The sequence below is a fragment of the Polyodon spathula genome, unplaced genomic scaffold, assembly GCF_017654505.1.
Source record: "Polyodon spathula isolate WHYD16114869_AA unplaced genomic scaffold, ASM1765450v1 scaffolds_766, whole genome shotgun sequence".
Lineage (NCBI taxonomy): Eukaryota > Metazoa > Chordata > Actinopteri > Acipenseriformes > Polyodontidae > Polyodon > Polyodon spathula.
This window is the reverse complement of record NW_024472254.1, coordinates 432,419-450,215: the sequence shown is the minus strand read 5'-3', so window position 1 is coordinate 450,215 and position 17,797 is coordinate 432,419. Positions and strand designations below refer to the sequence as shown.

Here is a 17,797-nt window from a genome sequence, read left to right as displayed (position 1 = left end):
TCATTAGCGGTATGAATCACTGTGTGATCTTTGTCTGGCTGGTGTCTGGCTTTCTCTAATTATTAATGTCGTCAGTGTTGGGTAATGAATAAAAGGCTGCCACGTCAATACTGTGCAACGATAACTGGAAGCACGTTGTTAAAAAAAATACACACACTAAATATATTCATAGTATATTAATTTAAACAATGAAAAATACTCTAGCTAATACTTTATAGCCATATTTTTTTGAATCTCTATAATTAAATCATTCTTGCCAAGATCAGATAAGTTTTTCTCACTTGTGGTCATGTGTCCCTAGTTTTTATTGGGGTGCACTTATGAGTCATATGCAATATAAAATGACTTCCTATAGGTTTCTCCTAGAGTGTGTGCCGGTGCATGGGTCTGCAATTCGTGCATGCATGTGCTTACTGTACCTCTCTCTCTCTCTCTCTCTCTCTCTCTCTCTCTCTCTCTCTCTCTCTCTCTCTCTCTCGTCCACTGAGCATGTGCAAACAGGCGCGCTTGGTGGGGTACTCCTATAAACAGCGAGGCTAACGCTGCTGCTACCGCAGAAGAAGAAGCGTGGAGTTTAACCAAGAGCAGCGGCGGCGTGCTGAGCCCAGTAAGGATTTAGGAGCGAGGCAGTGTGAGTGCAAGGTAGCATGATTGAAAACAGACTGGAATAATATTTGAAACTTGGTAACCTACTACTACCGTACTACAGATAAAGTAGCTTCGAATCGTGTTGCTTCTGCAGTTTAGGTAAGCTTCTGTGGTTTATGTCTGAACGAAGGAAGTTTAAAGACAGCGCACGGTCTCTCTTGCGCATCTCTCTCTCTCTGCCCTATGCAATATAAGCATGCACAATCAAATAGCAGGACAGTCGATTGCATGCACACATGTTATTTATTTATTTACTGTGAACGTTGCATAATTTGCATGGAGTTTACCGACAATTCCAATCCAATTGAAACGACTCTTTTTTTAAAGCGCGTCTCCAGGACGTGCTGAATGGAATGTCGGTTCTGCACGCACGTATATCTATATAGTGCATGCATGTGTATGTATTGCTGTGTTAATAATCACATTACAAACTCGAAGCACCTGCTCTGTGAGGCACGTTGATACAATTATTGTCGATCACAATCAACTGCACATCCGTGCTTTTCGGTTTGATGTGAATTATTCTCTCGTCTATGATTCTTATCTAATGATGTCAGATACTGGAGTTGCACAAGGACTGGTTGGTTCAGAGTGTCCGAGTCAGCGATAGCAAATACAGACAGCACAGACTGCCTCTTATAAATACAAGTGAATATGGACCGGTTATGAAACTTACTAGAAATTAGAACGACACACACACACACACACACACACACACACGTGATAAACAATTAAAATGCTAATGTTTTAAAGTAATCAGTTTGTGGAACAATGGGTTTCTCAGTCCGTGTGTAAATTAGCAACTGCATGAGTTCAGACAGTAACAAAGCCCCCTTCACACACGCAGAGCTCCCCGGCAGCTAAAGGATAATGTCTTTCTGAACGTAGGCTAGAATAGATAAATACAAAAACCAACAACAACAAAGAAGAGGAACACTTGGACCTTGATAAGGAATGCGCAGTTTCAGATACTGTCATATCAATCAGTCAGTCTTTATTCGTGCACAGCGTCTTAACGAGGGTCGCAACAAAAATAAATAAACAAATAATAATAATAAATCCAAAATAACTATCAGCAGTAAAAACTAAAACTAAAATAAATAAACAGACTAATAATAGTAACGGTAATAATAACAAGTAACCATAAAATAAATAAAACAGTCAAATATGCCATTTGGAGAGACCGGAGAGGATCATTTATTTCAGACTGAGAGTGTGTTCCCAGTGTCTCTCGCAGCAGGGGCAGGGCATTCCATAATGGTGCAGCATAGCTGAAGCATCTACCACCTGAGATTTGTTCTCTGAATAACGGGTATAGACAGTAACCTGGCATCCTCAGATCAGAGTGACCCATTGGGGGGGCGTGTGGTGTTTAAAGATCTTATAGGTTAATAACAACACCTTAAAATCTATCCTAAAATCAGACAGGAAGCCAGTGTAGGGATGCCGGCACAGGAGTGATATGACATCGTGTCTTACTCCCAGTTAAAACTCTTGCCGAAGATGAGATACTAGACAGTCAAGCTTCGTCTTGACTGAGAAAGTCTGCCATTAACACTGAGAAAGTTGTACAGTAAAGGTAAAAGCTGTAACAGGCATGCTGAGTGTGTGAAGTGCTGTGCTGTGTAGTAACCAGATGAGCTCCAGCTGTACAGCTCAAGCTGAATTGCAGCCAAAAGCGAACAGGTTTCATCGCTCACTGTAGCGTGTATGGGATCTGGAACAGGTGGCTTGTTCTTAAAGTAATTCCATTACAAACGGCGCCACAAACAAGCTGTCAAATTGTGAACAGCACAACCTGCTAGGAGTTGACATCCCCTGTGTTGTGCTGTTCACAGTTTGAACGGTTTCCAAAGCTAATGATAAGTGAGGAACTGGTCTGCTGGTACTGTGGGACAGCCTTGTTTCTGACTCTGGTGAGACCCGCATTTCTCGTGTGATCTCCTTTCTCTTGTATCAGAGCTGAATGATCAGGCTTTGCAGAATCCCAGAGAGGCTAGTTGGCAGGAAATAGCTTTGATGTGACAGCCTCGAACCCGAGTTGCTTCGTCAAAGCAGACGACTCGCCCCTGTCATTCAGAAACAAATCTCAAACAAATTGCAGTTTTGCAGCAATGTAACTACAAAGAATGCAAAGATGGGGGAGTGATATTTCTAATGCTAGTGGTACTGTAAGAGGCAAAAAGATTTTTAACATCTTTTGTTTATAAATCTATTAAGAGAGTAGGACTACACCCATAAAGTTTCGATGCTGTTGTGTCAAACAAACGCATTCCCGCAGAGCGAAGAAAAAGCACTCCTTTCTGTTTGCGAGCGCTCTGGGCTGTTCAAGTTGCTGAATGTTTCTGGATTCATGTGCTCTCGTATCGCGGGGCTAGCATTGTGAGCTGTTGGCATGCTTTGTATGGCTCCTGGTCTGCCTCTAGAGCTACAGAATCAGGGGAATGGGATTGGAGCGTCACTCACGCCGCCTTTTGCCTCCTTTCTGGATAGCGGGGACCATGTTTCTCCTGGGAGTTTTTCCCCGGGTTCACCCAAAAGATATCGCTCAAGGGAAACCAATGCACAAATGAGATCTGAAATAAATTGCACAGATGCACTCTTACCAAGCGCAGCTGCTGCTCCTGCACCACGCTTCCATTTCATTTTAGTGGTCAATAAAACAGTGTCCAGGGTCCAGCATGTGCGATCGTTTCAGCAGGCAGTTATCGAGCTGTTTTGAGTTCTGGAGGCTTGTCTACACCCCCGCCGTAAATCTGAGAATGTAAATGTGCCGAAAGCAACACAAAGTATAAACAACAAAAGACAGTCCATTTGCTAACAAAACTGTAATGCATCATTTGCTATATTTTTCCTTCTCTGCTTTTAAGAAATGACGGAGCACTCCCATTTCTCTTAGTAGCTTCGAGATGGCAATGCAAACTGTAAGCATTTTCTTTTAAAACTTGGCAAAGTATCCATATTGAAAGCACTGCAGAACTGGCAATGCGTTTGGAATACTGTAAATCTCGTTTAACAGATCGTGACTGCTGAGCACGGACAGTGCAACGATTGTATTGCATGATATGCAGTACAGCAGAAGCCCTTTACATGCATGTGCATAATAATCTTTACACTGTTCTGTTTATTATCCCATGATGTATTGTGTATACACTTAATCCTCATTTAAACCTGTTTCAGATCTCTGGATATTTGGCATGTTTAACGCAGCAATATCTGAGCAGGTCTGAACAAGGTGCAATTTCTTTAATGAGTCGACTATAAAAACGACCATTGGTGCTAAAACAGTAATACGTTTTTGATTAAGAAAACATATCACTGGATTAAAAAAAAAAAAAAAAAAAAAAAGCATTTGTTAGACCGCTTCCCTGTTCACCTCTAAAACAGATAAGCTGATCTCAATTAGCTTTCCTGCTGAGCATTTAAATGACATGTAAAGTGAAGCGTTCTCGGGGTTTGTTTTTTTTCAGTAACAGTTGCCCCCAGGGCTCTGTGGAGTCCTTCTCTTTGCCTGTGGTTTGAATGTGCATTAGATAACTTGCCTGCCAAACAGAATGCAACCCCCTCTACATAAAGCAGACAGTCATCTGCTTTGTAATTGCGTGGAAGTTTGCAGTGAGGGCATCCAAACAGATCCAGCACACCCCAAGACATCAAGCCAACTTGCTGAATTTATTTGGGACTAACCCCAGTTAGTACCAATCTTAATGTAGCATTGAGATTAATGCTAATGTGGTCTGAGAAGCCAGCCGAGTGTATGCATCACATGCAACTGCAATTCTCTAATGATAAATGCTAATAGCATGCGCTTGCACCTCTCCACAATCCTGGATGCACTTTGCCAAGTCTGGACCTTTATACAAGCACCACAGGGAGAGAAATCAATACTGTGTGTAAAGCACAGAAGATCAACATTATGCATCAATTGAGGGACCGCACAGCAATCAGGGCATTTGCATTAGCAAGCCAGCTTAAACGGGTAAGCCTCGACAGGATTTAAACTGCGGCAGGGAACTGATTTGCTGAAACTGGAACCTCTGAAACCTTCATATACACATTTCCAGGTGGCCCTGCAAAGGCACAAGCCTCAAGCTTAAGACAGTATGTGCGTAAGCAGTATGTGTGTTCATTTACTGTACATAAAGGAATGGCTTTGAAATGAGAGCGACAGTGAGTAGTGCACTGTCCAGGGACGATGGGTTTTTAAGATGTGAGTTGCAGCCAGTGAAAGGACTTGAAAAAACAGAGGAGGCAGAAAAACAAATGATTGCATTCCCTGACTGTTGCTTTCTCTTTTCCCAGGGCCTCATGCATTGAGGGTATTGTAAGTATTTGGGCACGTTGCCAGCTGTGTTTGAAACAGGAGGCTAGAGGTTACTGTGACAAAAGAACAGAAGTGCTTAGTTTGCGGAACAGCCACGAAGCCACTTGTGTTCCACGTTTTAACAACCTCACAGCTGTGGCAACGCCGGCAAACCAGGTGCCCAGAGAGAGGCAGTCCCATTCAGGCTCTGCCACCGTGAGGACTGTGCGCACTGTAAGGGAGCTGTTTGCTGCGTGGGACAGGGAAATGCACTGCTGTGTGGGAGGAACGACTGAGAGCTTGGCTGCTTGGACTCCACCGTCCCTTTCCTAAAGCAGCAGACCGCGTTGGCATTGTTTTGAGGTCTGGCCCATCTTTGGAATATTGCAATGGCATTCCTGAAAGTTAACGGCAAAGTGCTCCAGCTTTTTAGCAAGAAGACGGTACAGAAATTCACTTTTTAAAACGTAAAATAGTTTTGCATCCCACTGATTGTGAGACACACTATGAATACAGTCCTAATCGTGTTTACTTGGTGTACTTGCTCGCTGTTATTAAACCCCACGTATTGCTTCTGCTCTTGTCTTTTTAAGTCATTCAGTGCCAGCGTGCAGTGTTTCTGACTGAGCCATTGTGAAGTGTGTAAGACAACATATTCTCGGGAGGTCTGAAGGTGGCATTTTAAATCAACCTTTATGCCTCCCCCACCACAAACAGACCCTGAATACAAACTCATCCACACTTTCTCTCATTACCTCTTACAGAAATGACTTTGCTTTTTCACTAGTTTATTGCTAACCTTGTCCAAAGCACAAGGTAGAGATTTGAAGTGTTGCAGACGCTCCCGGGTGCCTTTGTGAATTTTATTATCGACGAAGAAATCAAAATAGGCCCCTCACTGTAGTTCCGGTTTCCTCGCTTTATAGCGTTGGGTCTGATACAAGGCAAGGCTTGCTTAACTTGCACGCCACACTGCCTCAATAACTGGCACAATGCCAGCCAGCTGGTGGATTTGAATAAGGGGTTTGTTTAAGAGACTTGATCACCCTATACACTGCTCTTATTTACTACATTGCAGCACTGGGGGAATCATCCTGGATTACTTGAACTGCTTAACTATAGTTATCTCTGGATTACCCGAAACAGAAGGGGTCGATTCCCTTTAAAAATCTCTTGACTTTGTTTTTTTGCTGTGGCTGTGGTTACAGGGTGATCAAATATACCCCTAAGTATAAGGAACATAACCAGAAGGATAAGTACAATTACAGTAATTCAAACTGAATTAGTCAGATCCTATTGGTGGTAGTAGTTGAGTCATTTTCATGCATCTACTTTCCCGATTTAGATTTTTTTCTCTTTTCTTTTTTTGGACACAAGTAGCTTGTTATGCTCTGTGCATCTAGTTTTGATTCTAAACCACTGCAGTCTCAAGCAAGAACAAGATGAGAAGCACAGCCTTATCCCCGGAGGACTGCATTTTAAAATGAACCGCTGTCTGAAGCTGATCTCTGCTGCAAACCTGCGCTCAGATATTCAGAACGCAGGCGTGTTTGCTCTTAATAATCGACAGGCAGGTGATAACGAGGGCTGTTTGCATGCCTCATGTGGCGTACCACTTTGCAAGTTGTTTGTTTTCCACAAACAGGCAATCGAACCCATGCTGCCAAGTTGCATTACCGAGTGCTAAATAAGCAGAGAGACGTTGATCAAGTGGCATACATTTTGGTTCAGAGAGGAGATGCTTGAACGCTTTCTTGATCGCAAACCAGGGGTTTAATGAGACGAAAAGTTGCATTTTAACTGGAGGAGCTGCGGCAGCAGTGCAAAATGAATGTTCTCGTTCTGTTTATAATTCCCCTTGCAGGGTCTGGGGCCCGAATGAGTTTAATTCACGTCACAAGGGATGCTGTTCATCTCATTTGAGCTTACAGGTTATGGTGCCGTGCAGGGGTCTGTCTTTACCTCCGATCCTAGTGCAAGCATAGCAAAGTGTAATAAAACGTGACCGTGCAAAGATACCGTGGATAGTAAAGTGGTTCTTTCCAAGTCCCTCACTTTCTTAAACACCAGCCATGCAAACTCCCCCAGGCTCCCTCCTGGAGGGCCCTGCCAATCAAGAGGTGAGGCAGCAGTTCCCTGCCTGCGGCCTCTGTTTTGATGCTTGTGAGATGTGGTCTGCTGCTCAGCGAGGGCTGAGCTTGAGCCCAGCCGACAAGAAAGCACCCAAGTGTTTAACTTTCAGAAAGAACATTGTGTGCTTTCACATTGGCACTCATCGCTGAGCCGAGCAGACGAACACGCTATCTCACAGTGAGTCAGGTGGACAGATCTCTTGCTGTGATTAAGATGTGTGCCCCTAGAGCACTCAAAACCTCATTCACAATGTGCTTTTATTGTATTTATTCGTTTTAACTCTTCTTTTTCCCTTTTATGAGTTCCATTTTAAATAGCTGTATTTCCTATAGAGAATTGTTTGTATATGTATTGAGGACGGGGCGGGGGTTTATAGAGCAGTATGACATCATTCCATCAAGGGGATTTGAGAGACCTCACGAGATGGTAGAAGGTCACATATATGTGTCTCTGTTAGATATGAGGGGGTTGAAAGATTAAGTATCGTGGTTCCGAGGAGTTCCACGCCCCCACCCCCCCACCCACATGTTGCTACAGCTGTTTAAATAAGGTGCCCGTCATTTTTCTGTTCATTATTAACATGCTGACAACTTTTTACACTTATAACTTCAAAGCTCTTTTCAAAATGTCGATGCAAACATGTGCTTTAATAAAGTGAGTGCGACTCTCTGTGTCTGTATTCCAGGTTGCCATGACCTCCTGCATTGCAGCTTGTGCTGGGGAGCTTGAATCATGGATCAGCGGTGCTTTTTCATCTCTGAAAACAATTGGACTCTCCCGTCTGTCTGAGTATTAAAAGGTTCTCAGTTGTGTTTGTTTTGTCCCTTCACTGGCGGATTCTGAAGCGATACAGCATGAGGGGAAACTAACCTTTTACTGGGGGCTGGAAAAAGGGAATGAGCGCTGGGGTGGCGGGAGAGAGCAGCGCGGGGATGCCGCTGTAGAAGAGAACCGTTCTTCAAAGAAGGAGGCAGAGCGAAGGGAAGGGCATGGCCAAGCTCTTCTACAGACTCCAGAGGTTTCTCCGACGGACCCAGTTTGTGTTTCTCTTCCTGGCGGCGGCATACCTCATGGCTGGGAGTGTTGTGCTGCTGCAGAGGTCAGGGTTCGCCCTCCAGACAGGGTCCCGAGGGACTAGTAGCTTCCTGCCAGTGCCGTCTCTAGGTACGGTGACCAAAGGAGCCCTGCTGGACACCGGCATGGTGGGCAGTGGTAACAAGCTGGATTCCCAGGCCCTCGTGAGCAGGCTGGACGGTCCGGTGAATGGGGAGGTTCTAGGCAGGAGGAACGGACCTCGCTGGCTGATGTCCCGCAACCTGGAAATCAGACAGTTAAGACGACGCTGGTTTCATAGTCTCATGACAGAACAAGAACCACGAGTGGAGCGCAAGGTGGTGAAGAGGAAAGTGAAGCACAAAGGTAAAAAAAAAAGCAAACTAACAACAACATTTAACATTGATATTAAAAAATTCTCATCCTGTTTACAGACTCTTCATGAACTGTTTGACTTTGATCTGGTTCTGTTTAGGGTTGATCCAATCCTGTGCAGAATTACTTGGGTCCTCTAGAACAGGTTCTGGGGTTCTGGAATGTCTTGATAAGCCCAAAGTTCTTGTACTTTTCCTGTGTCAGATCTCTTTGTAAAAGTTTGAATTCCCTACCACTTTGTAACAATCCTTTTCCTCTCGCCTCATTTTTAAGGCACTTATGTCGGATGCTTCCTGGATGACTCCAAGGAAAGAGCTTTGAAAGGAACGGTATTTTACGATTTTCGAAAAATGACGAGCTCGCTGTGCCAGGACACCTGTTCAGAAAGGTAATGTGTTTTGTTCACGGCAGTTTTCAGTCTTTTGATGAGATAAATCAGCGGTCACCTTGCCTGCAAACGAAAGGTCCATGTCACTGAGTTTTCTAAGAAGGATTGCTTGATAAATCTGAACGCTACAATGGCTGAAACTTGCCCCTTCAAACAGTGCCACTTGGTGGCTGAACGCTGTAACTGCGTTGAGGATTTCAAAAGGCAAATTCGAATTGAGTCAGTAAAACCCTGTGTTTAATTGCATGTGGGATGCATGCGAGCGGTGGTATTGGCTTGCTCTGCAGTGAATGGTTTTTCCTGTTCCACTTCAGTATTAAGTACATCCTGTATGTAAATTGTTAGCAGCAGGAGAGTAGATAATTGCTCTCTCTCTCTTCCATTTCCTATGGTGTGGGAAAGCTCTTTTTATAATGCTCTTACTCAGTGCTTGCTATCTACCAATTGCAGTTAATATAAAAGATTAATGAGGAGAAAGGTTGCCACAGCAACTAACAGATTGGACTTTTTGGGACTGAGCTGGAATGGAAAGTCAGTTTACGAAGGCGCAGAGGGGTTAGGAAATACTAACTGGAATGGGAATGTGCCTCATGCAGTGAGCGAGGTAGCGGGGTTCATTTAAATGAATCCTAGTCTTCGATGTCTGTGTGAGATATTGGACAGGCAGCCCCGTGGTAACCACACTGGGGATCCAGAGAAGCTGAATTTAGCTGTTCAGAGAGGGTATGTGAACAGAGGCGTTACTGGACCAGGATCAAGTGATAGCCAGCTCTTTGCCCTCGCTGGGTGGCTATGGATCTAGGCACAGGAATGGTGTGCCCCTGTGCAATAAATCAGCAGCACAGCCAGGCTTCATGCGTGATCAATGCAGAGTACCATACCACCTGGCACAGCAGGGCTTTATCAGTGCAGTCCTGTACTGCACAGCGCAGTGAGGCTTTATCAGTGCACAGTCCTGTACTGCACAGCGCAGTGAGGCTTTATCAGTGCACAGTCCTGTACTGCACAGCGCAGTGAGGCTTTATCAGCAATCAGTGCACAGCCCTGTGCCACCTAGCATCACGTCCTGTAGGTTTTAGAGGTATCATTACAGAAACAACTCGGATGGAAATACAACTCCTACTGCAGAGCAGTTTTATCTATCCCTGGTTTTCCTAGGAGCTTGATTAGCCCCAGTGTGTAAGTGACAAGTGCAGGTGTGTCTGATTATTAAACTCGTAGTAAGACCAGGAATGGATCAAAATGCTATGCAATTTCCTTCCCCCTCCTGAACTGATTGAAACTGGTTCAGTTAAGTCATTTTAATCTACAGGATTGCCCTTCGACTGTATTAGGCTGTCCGAGCTCAGTGCAGCTAATCAGGTCTCTTATTTTCACAAGCAGCCTTCCCTGTTCCTGTTTACTGGGTAGAATACCTTAGAGAGGCTGAGCACACAATCTGCAACATGCTTCAACTGGTACCTAACTACCTGAAGTGGTCTCTCAGCAGGGATCTGGGGAGTGTTTGAATAACCATATTGATAGCAGCCAGTGCAAATCGTGACCGGGGTGAAAGTGTTTCAAGTGCAAAGTGTGAGATCTGCCTGTATCTGTAAAACTGCATCTGTGATTAGATATCCATACAGAAAGTAATCTAAGAAGCACAATGAGAACTTCGAGCTAAGCAAGGGATGGCTTTAACAAAGAAATATGTACTCAGAATGCAACTGTCCTTCCGAAGAAAGTATTTCTAAAGCAACCGGATTGCTAATAGTTCAGAAAATTAAATACAAAGAGCAAGAAATGATTAGAATCGGATTTGTAACAACAATACTAAAGCAATGAATTAAACAGAAATGAGGTGTGTGTTTGTTATTGATGCATGCATGGATGTTCTGTAAAGTGTCCTCTCTCTCGTGTCTCTCGTGTGTGTGTGTGTGTTTGTTTTCGATGCATGGATGTTCTGTAAAGGTGTCTCCTCTCTCTCGTGTGTGCGTGCGTGCATGCTTGTGTGTGTGTTTGTTTTCGATGCATGGATGTTCTGTAAAGGTGTCTCCTCTCCCTTATGTGTGTGTTGCTGCAGTGGGTACCTCTTTGCTTTGCCGGCCTGGAGTACGGTGCAGAATGCTACTGCGGGAACCGGATTGCTGCACCCAAGACCAGAGAAGAGGATTGCAACCTGGACTGCAAGGGAGAGAAGGGCTCGATGTGCGGGGGGGTCGGGAGGCTGTCTGTGTTCAAGGTGGAAGACCTGCATCCCGGAGCCAGGAAATGTATGTCACATTCTCACATCAAACGCGTGCGGGCCGTTCATCACGCAGCAAGGACATTTCAGGAATATATATAAAATTTGAAAAAGGAAACCTGCTGTGCAAAATCTAAAAGAAAAAGGTAATGTAGGTGCACAAAAATGCGAATAATTGATCAAAGAAATCTATTATATCAAGACATTTCGGACTACAAATCCTTCTTCAGCTGGGTGGAAAAAGCAGCGCTGTGAACAATATATATATATATATAACAAATCTAATGCAATTCGAACCGTTGGATGTCTTAGGATGACTTACTCAGTGGCCCTCAGTGGATAGCATGTAATTGCACATTCCCGAGAGCTGCTTATCCGAAGGCTTGCAGGTCATCCACTGCAACCTCAGTGCGCACTTTAGGAACCATATAATACAAAAATGAGTGTGATCCAAGACTGTAGTTACTACAAGCGACTGTAAAGCATTCATTTATATATGGAGGTAGCTTATATAGAATAACCTTGTATGAAAAAAGACTGTGTCCTATAGACTGTGTCCCCATAATCAATTTGTCGTAGAAATATAAAAGCAATTCGCCTTTTCTTTTTGTAAGTACAGAAAAACAAGATTTGAGTCCATACAGAAAACCTATCACGAATTTCATTATTATTATTATTTTTTTTATTTTTTGCAAGATGGTCAATACGGGCCTTGAAATCAAGATTACTCTCCAGCCAAATACCCAGATACTCCTAGCTGTCAACTAACTCAATGGCTTTGTTATCTAAAGTAACTAAAGTTGAATCAATAGTAATGTTTGTCCTTGTAGCAGAGAATGAAAACTAAACGCTGAAAAAGAAATACTGGAAATGCTTCACTGTATCCAGTGGTGCGTGCGTGCGTGCGTGTGATACATAACAGAGACAAGGTTGCTTCTCCTCTTTGTCAAAGCGTGGGTTTAAGCACAGCGCATGATTAGCTCTCCTCTTGTTTCAGACAGGAATGTTCATTACCGGGGATGTTTCAGAAGGCCAAAGAATTCAACAGCTGCCTTCCGCGTCCATGCCACTCAGCTGAATTTAACCTCAGAATCCTGCATCGAGCTCTGCAGTGATAAGGTAGGGTGAGCGTTCGTTTTCAAACGCCGTCGATAACTTCTGTTTAAAGGCCTGTGGCAGGCACTGCTCTGAGATGGAACTTCGCGAGCAGATTGCCATTGATTATTTTCCTTTGAAAGCGGGCTGCTCAGTAATGGCCCGTCAAGACAGTTCAGATGAGGGTTTAATTTTCAGCGTCAGTTGGAAGCAGTTTGACTGTTTTGTACTGTGTCGCGATGTGTGGTATTACAAGCATCATTGGGTATTGCAGTCAGTCGCTTACAACGCTGTCCGTAGGTAAACTAATCACCACTCCTTCTAGAAGTAACCTCCCATGCTCCGTGCACGAGCTGTAAACAAATAGATCTCATTAAAACAAGGCTTGGCAAACAAACTCTATGGGCTTTAAATAGAGCGCAGAATGGAGTGGATAACTAAGGATTCGCATTGAAAGAAGTCAGAAACTCTTCACTTAAAGAAAGGAAAGATGAGCTTTACTGAAGCATAGCAGCAAGGCTTTGAAGTCTTATTTTCTGAATAGGAACCTGCTTCATTATTCTTGCCCTTTTAGCATTGCTTAGTTCTAAAAAGTAAAAAAAATAATAATAATTGCATCCCCAGTTCTCTTATGTGGGAGATGTCATTAATCTGTTTCATGGCTTCAGAGGCCACTGTAAGTGTTGGGTGGAGAAACAAGGTCCTGAAAACACCACATAATTGTGTAGATGGATGGATGGATGGATGGATGGATGGATGGATGGATGGATGTATGAACAACCATTTGTGGCAGTTAAGCGGTAATAGATCCCTGTCTATTAATGACGTCTTAATTCTTTGTAAAGGGCAATTCCCAAAGTGAGCAGCCTGTCTTCTGACAGCATGCTCAATATTATTCCCATTGACAGTTCCTAGTGGAGCCCTGTGGAGGGGGCACAAGCCACTGGAGGCTCCTGCTGAGGAGTCCTAATAAATCAACACAGTTTAGCTGGTGGCTTGAAATCCATAAACTTAATGGCCAGGGAGTATGTGATGTATTGACAGCCTAAAGCAACACTTATATAGAAACAATGAACAGCAAATACACACGTTTAAATATTCATTGGGAAGAAGTAGCTTCTGGTAAAAACAAATAGCAGAAATCATGCATGGCTGTATTAAACTGTTATGTAGGCTGAGAAGATAGGACTATGAGTGACTAATGTGCACGTCCAGTACCTGAGTCTGGAACAAATCAACACCTTAGACACCTGGAGGGTTTTAAACACGGACAGCCACGTGGAGCATTAAGGAGTATTAGCCAATCAGTGCAGAGCACCCCATTGTCGCTCAGCAAGGAGCTGCGGATCTAGGCTTTTGCTCATCCCAGTGTTGACCCCAACGTGACACTTGATTGAGTGTGAAGGGTGACCGCCATCCATCAAGCGATTGCACTCCTGTCCAGGAATAATAATAACCATGTGCAGTAATAATAAGCAAGATGGATTTTAGTAACCACACCTGTTTTGAATGAAGCGTCTCTGTAAAGCTGTGCCATAATTCATTCCTAACGCTTCCTCCTTCTTCTTCTTCCTCCACCATTTTAAAAGTATTTCCAGAACAATAAAACAGTCTTTTTACAGCTTTTATCACGATAAGTATTTGCCAACTGTCAGGCAGAATCGACCGTTTTTCCTTGACTGCACAAAAGACGTTTGAATATTTCGCTGAATGCGTTTTGGTCCTGCTCCTGTTCTTGCATCTTAAAAATATTTTACATTTTTTTTTTTTTTTTTGTTTGTTTATTTGCATGGTGACCTAAACGCCACCACGGTTTAAAAAAAATTTAATTGGATCAAACCTGATCAAATAAAAACACCCTAACGAGGCTCTCGCACGCAAGTTCCGCTTCTTTTAATAATTAAGACCACGGGGCTTATTCCGATCAGACATACCTTTCAAAAGAGGGTGTTGTTAAAATCGGTATCTGTATTGACCTGCTGTAGAGTTACAGTACAATCCCAACTGCTGACAATAGCTGGCAGGCTGCGAGACTAAACGGGTGAATAAAATCGCTAGGAAACCCCTCTGCCCAGTTTGAGCGCCTCAGTGTGCTGAGCATGGGAATCCTGAAGCACTCAGGGTCCAGTTTGAGGGGTCTTTTGGAAGGGGTGGGGTTCATTCTCCATGAGGAATCCCTCACAGATTTAGAAAGAGTTTAGGGTGCTTTTCCTTATGGTTTTGACTTTATTTTTCTTTTCTTTTTTGCATTCTGCAATCCTGGTTCCATTATAATTTTGCTAATGCATCTGGAAAATGTGAAATTGAAGAGCTGTTACACAGTGGGGTGCTGGCTGGCGCTCTTCAGAAAGTTAACTGGGAACTTGATCAAATCACATTTGCTAAACACTTATGCTGCATAGAAGAACTGCTGTTAAAACTGTCATAATTGTGATAAGATTGTATTTAGTTGCAAAAGCTTTTAGTGCTGCATAATCTGGGTGTTTATTTAACAAAAAAAAAAACATTCAATTAAAGTTATACAAAATATATAACCTTGATCTAATAGATGAGACTCCCATAGCAACCATGTAATCTGTTTCATTTTAATTGGCGCACATCTGAGCTTAATTAGGCACATTACAGAGGATCCACGCTCTAGTCTGATGAGTCTTACCTGTTACACGCTGACATGCTGTTCCTGAGCTATATCTTAGAAATCATTCAGAGCCGCCATGGCGGAGGTGCTTTTGTAAATGTAACCGCTGCTGTGTTGTGTGTTACGTTGACAGGAGTTGCCTCTGGCTGTCCTCAGGAGACCGGAGTGTTACTGTGGTTACACCTCGACCCACTTCACTCTTCACGAGAAGGCCGATGAGCAGCGCTGCGGCGGAGTGACCAACGCCAGCGATGTCACCGGTGACGTCACCACACGCCTCACCGGAGATGAGGGCTATGTCATGGTGTACCAGACTCCGGTGAAAGGTGAGCCGAGTGTTGGAAGATGGGCACCCCGAGCGAGCCTTCACGTTAAGAAGTGAGCCCTGATGATTAGCAAATCTTTACTGTAGAGGTTTCTGTCCCATTTTAATTATGAAGACTGGAGCAAAAAAAAAAAAAAAACCCAAAAAACCAGACCAACGTTTCAAGGTAGACAAACGAGTATCTGTATCAAAAATCATGTCTTGATTTAAAGTAAGCTGTTTTAAAAACAGCCAAAACCCAAAGGGAAGTAGCCCATATTTAAGCACCTTCCCGAAAGCTATTTCATTTAATATGTAAATCGGATTTTTTTCCAGACACAAGGTGCACGGAGAGGACGTTTCTACCGGAGAAATCCCAGATGCTGGTTGGTCTGTCCAGCTTTCCTGGCGCTGGGAACACCTGGGTCAGGCACCTCATAGAGCTAGCCACGGGATACTATACTGGCAGCTACTACTTTGACGGCACGCTCTACAACAAAGGTACTAACCAAGCCTTCTTTGGCTTTTTTCACGAGGTTGCTGGTTGTCACCGTTCCGTTTCTTGCACTCGGGTTTGCAAAAATCGCCCGGCTCAGGTGAACAATTCTCCTAATCTTGTAACAGTCGACTACTGAAAATGCCGTTGGGGATAAGAAGTGGTGCCTGTTTTGCGTAGCGCCCTTGCTTAAATCGTGCTGGTTTCTTTGTGCTGTAAGGTTTTAAGGGTGAGAAGGATTACTGGAAGAGTGGGAGGACCATCTGCGTGAAGACCCACGAGAGCGGGAAGAGAGAGATCGAGATGTACGACTCGGCCATCCTGTTGATCAGGAACCCCTACAACTCGCTCATGGCGGAGTTCAACCGCAAGTGCGCCGGGCACCTGGGGTACGCCTCCGAGCAGCACTGGAAGAGCAAAGGTACTGCACCCCTTAACCACCAACCTAGCGAATACACTTTAATATTACATAGATTGTACCAATACTTGCAGATCTGCCCGTGCACAGCTGTGACGTCAATAAATAATAATTTGCTTTTAAGAACCCCAAGATGCAATTTATTTATTTATGCAGTAATTCAGTGCGACCTGTATGTTATTATTCGACAAAACGGGTACAGATTTAAATTATTTACAAAACAGGGGGCAGATAGCCCCTATGTGATATGCAGTTATGTTACAGAACCAGTAAACATCTATGTTAAATTCTTAAATAAACCGTCTGTTGCGCGTTACTAGTTTTGTTCAAACAAAGTTGTAATCTCTCTCTTCCCCCCCTCTTCCTCACGCACTCGCACTCAAGAGTGGCCGGATTTCGTCAGCAGCTACTCCTCCTGGTGGGCCTCCCACGTCCTGGACTGGATGAAATTCGGGAGACGTCTCCTGGTGATCCACTACGAGGAGCTGAAGAGGGAGCTGTTCCCACGGCTCCGGGAGATCGTGGACTTTCTGAACGTTACTGCGTCGGACGAGCACCTGCTCTGCGTGGAGAGCAACCAGGACGGCAACTTCAAGCGCACTGGAGCGAAGCTGAGGGACTTCGACCCGTTCACCGTGGAGATGAAATCGCTGATCGACGGGTACATAAAGACCGTGGACGATGCTCTGAGAAACAGCAACTTCAGCGGCTTGCCAGGGGAGTACGTGCCCAGATGATGACAGATAAACTGAGCCTCAGTTTGAAAACAGAAACCGGCAAGGGCGCCATCTACAGCACAGGCTATGCTACTGACACCCTACTGAATACCCCAGGGACCTTGTCTCCAAGAGAAGGGGAAGTCGCGCCCTAAGCCACTGACTGATGAGAGGTGTCTCTGAGTTGAAACAGGAGGGTCGCACCTTCAAGAGACGACACACGCAGTTAGTCAAGCAGATAAAGACGGAAACTGTATGGCAGGTTAGGTATTTTTTTGCTGCTTGTGGGGTGCCAAAACTGTATCTTCCCTTCTAGAATGGGACGTTTTTGTGGTGGTTCAGGCTGTGTAGAAGAGATTTATAAAGATTTGTATAAGTTCACAGACTCGACCCCTGTATTTTTTTAATGTATTTGTTTAATGTGTATACCTGATGGTTTCATTTTTTGTTACTGGGTGAAAAAAGGTGTGGGAGTGTAGAGGATGGGAATATACTCAACGGTTTTACGCCTAGCATTAACCCCTTAACCTCCGACCCACTGTGTTTCATTTCCGAACCAGTACGTTTTGCACAGAGTACGCTGTATTTACAGTGGCTTCAATAGGAACCAGTGTGTGGTACAGCAACAGAGTTCCTAACGGAAGGGAACACAGCAGAGCCATCACAATCACAGTCAGTGGTACAGATGGAGATAGCTACAGCGTGAGCCGAGAGGGTGCGTGTCAATAACGCAACACAGGAAACCATACGGCATCCGAGTAACTTTAACACCTGCAGCTCCTTCAGAAAAGGAAAGCAGCTGCCTTCCTGGCTTCCTAAAGGGAACAGGGTGCGCTGAGTTAAAGAGGTTTTAATTTGAATCCGAGAAGCTGCAGCACTCACCAGAGAGCTAGAAACGAAGACTGCTTAGAATGTGCACTGCTCAGGTGATCTCCCACGGAGTAAACTACAGGAAACAACACTGCTAACACAGGAGAGACCCGCTGCGGCAAAAGCACACATCAAA

The 17,797-nt window shown here is 44.2% G+C and overlaps 1 protein-coding gene across 1 annotated transcript; it reads left to right on the top strand.

Moving 5' to 3' along the window:
• The first annotated feature begins 556 nt into the window (after positions 1-556).
• LOC121308754 (WSC domain-containing protein 1) lies at positions 557-17,172 on the top strand. Its single transcript, XM_041241353.1, is given in 10 exon segments — positions 557-747; positions 7,770-8,503; positions 8,786-8,900; positions 10,963-10,975; positions 10,978-11,152; positions 12,122-12,243; positions 14,991-15,183; positions 15,498-15,662; positions 15,878-16,078; positions 16,460-17,172. Coding segments are annotated over 9 exon segments (1,767 nt in total). The 5' UTR covers positions 557-747; positions 7,770-8,073; the 3' UTR covers positions 16,813-17,172.
• Positions 17,173-17,797: the final 625 nt, after the last annotated feature.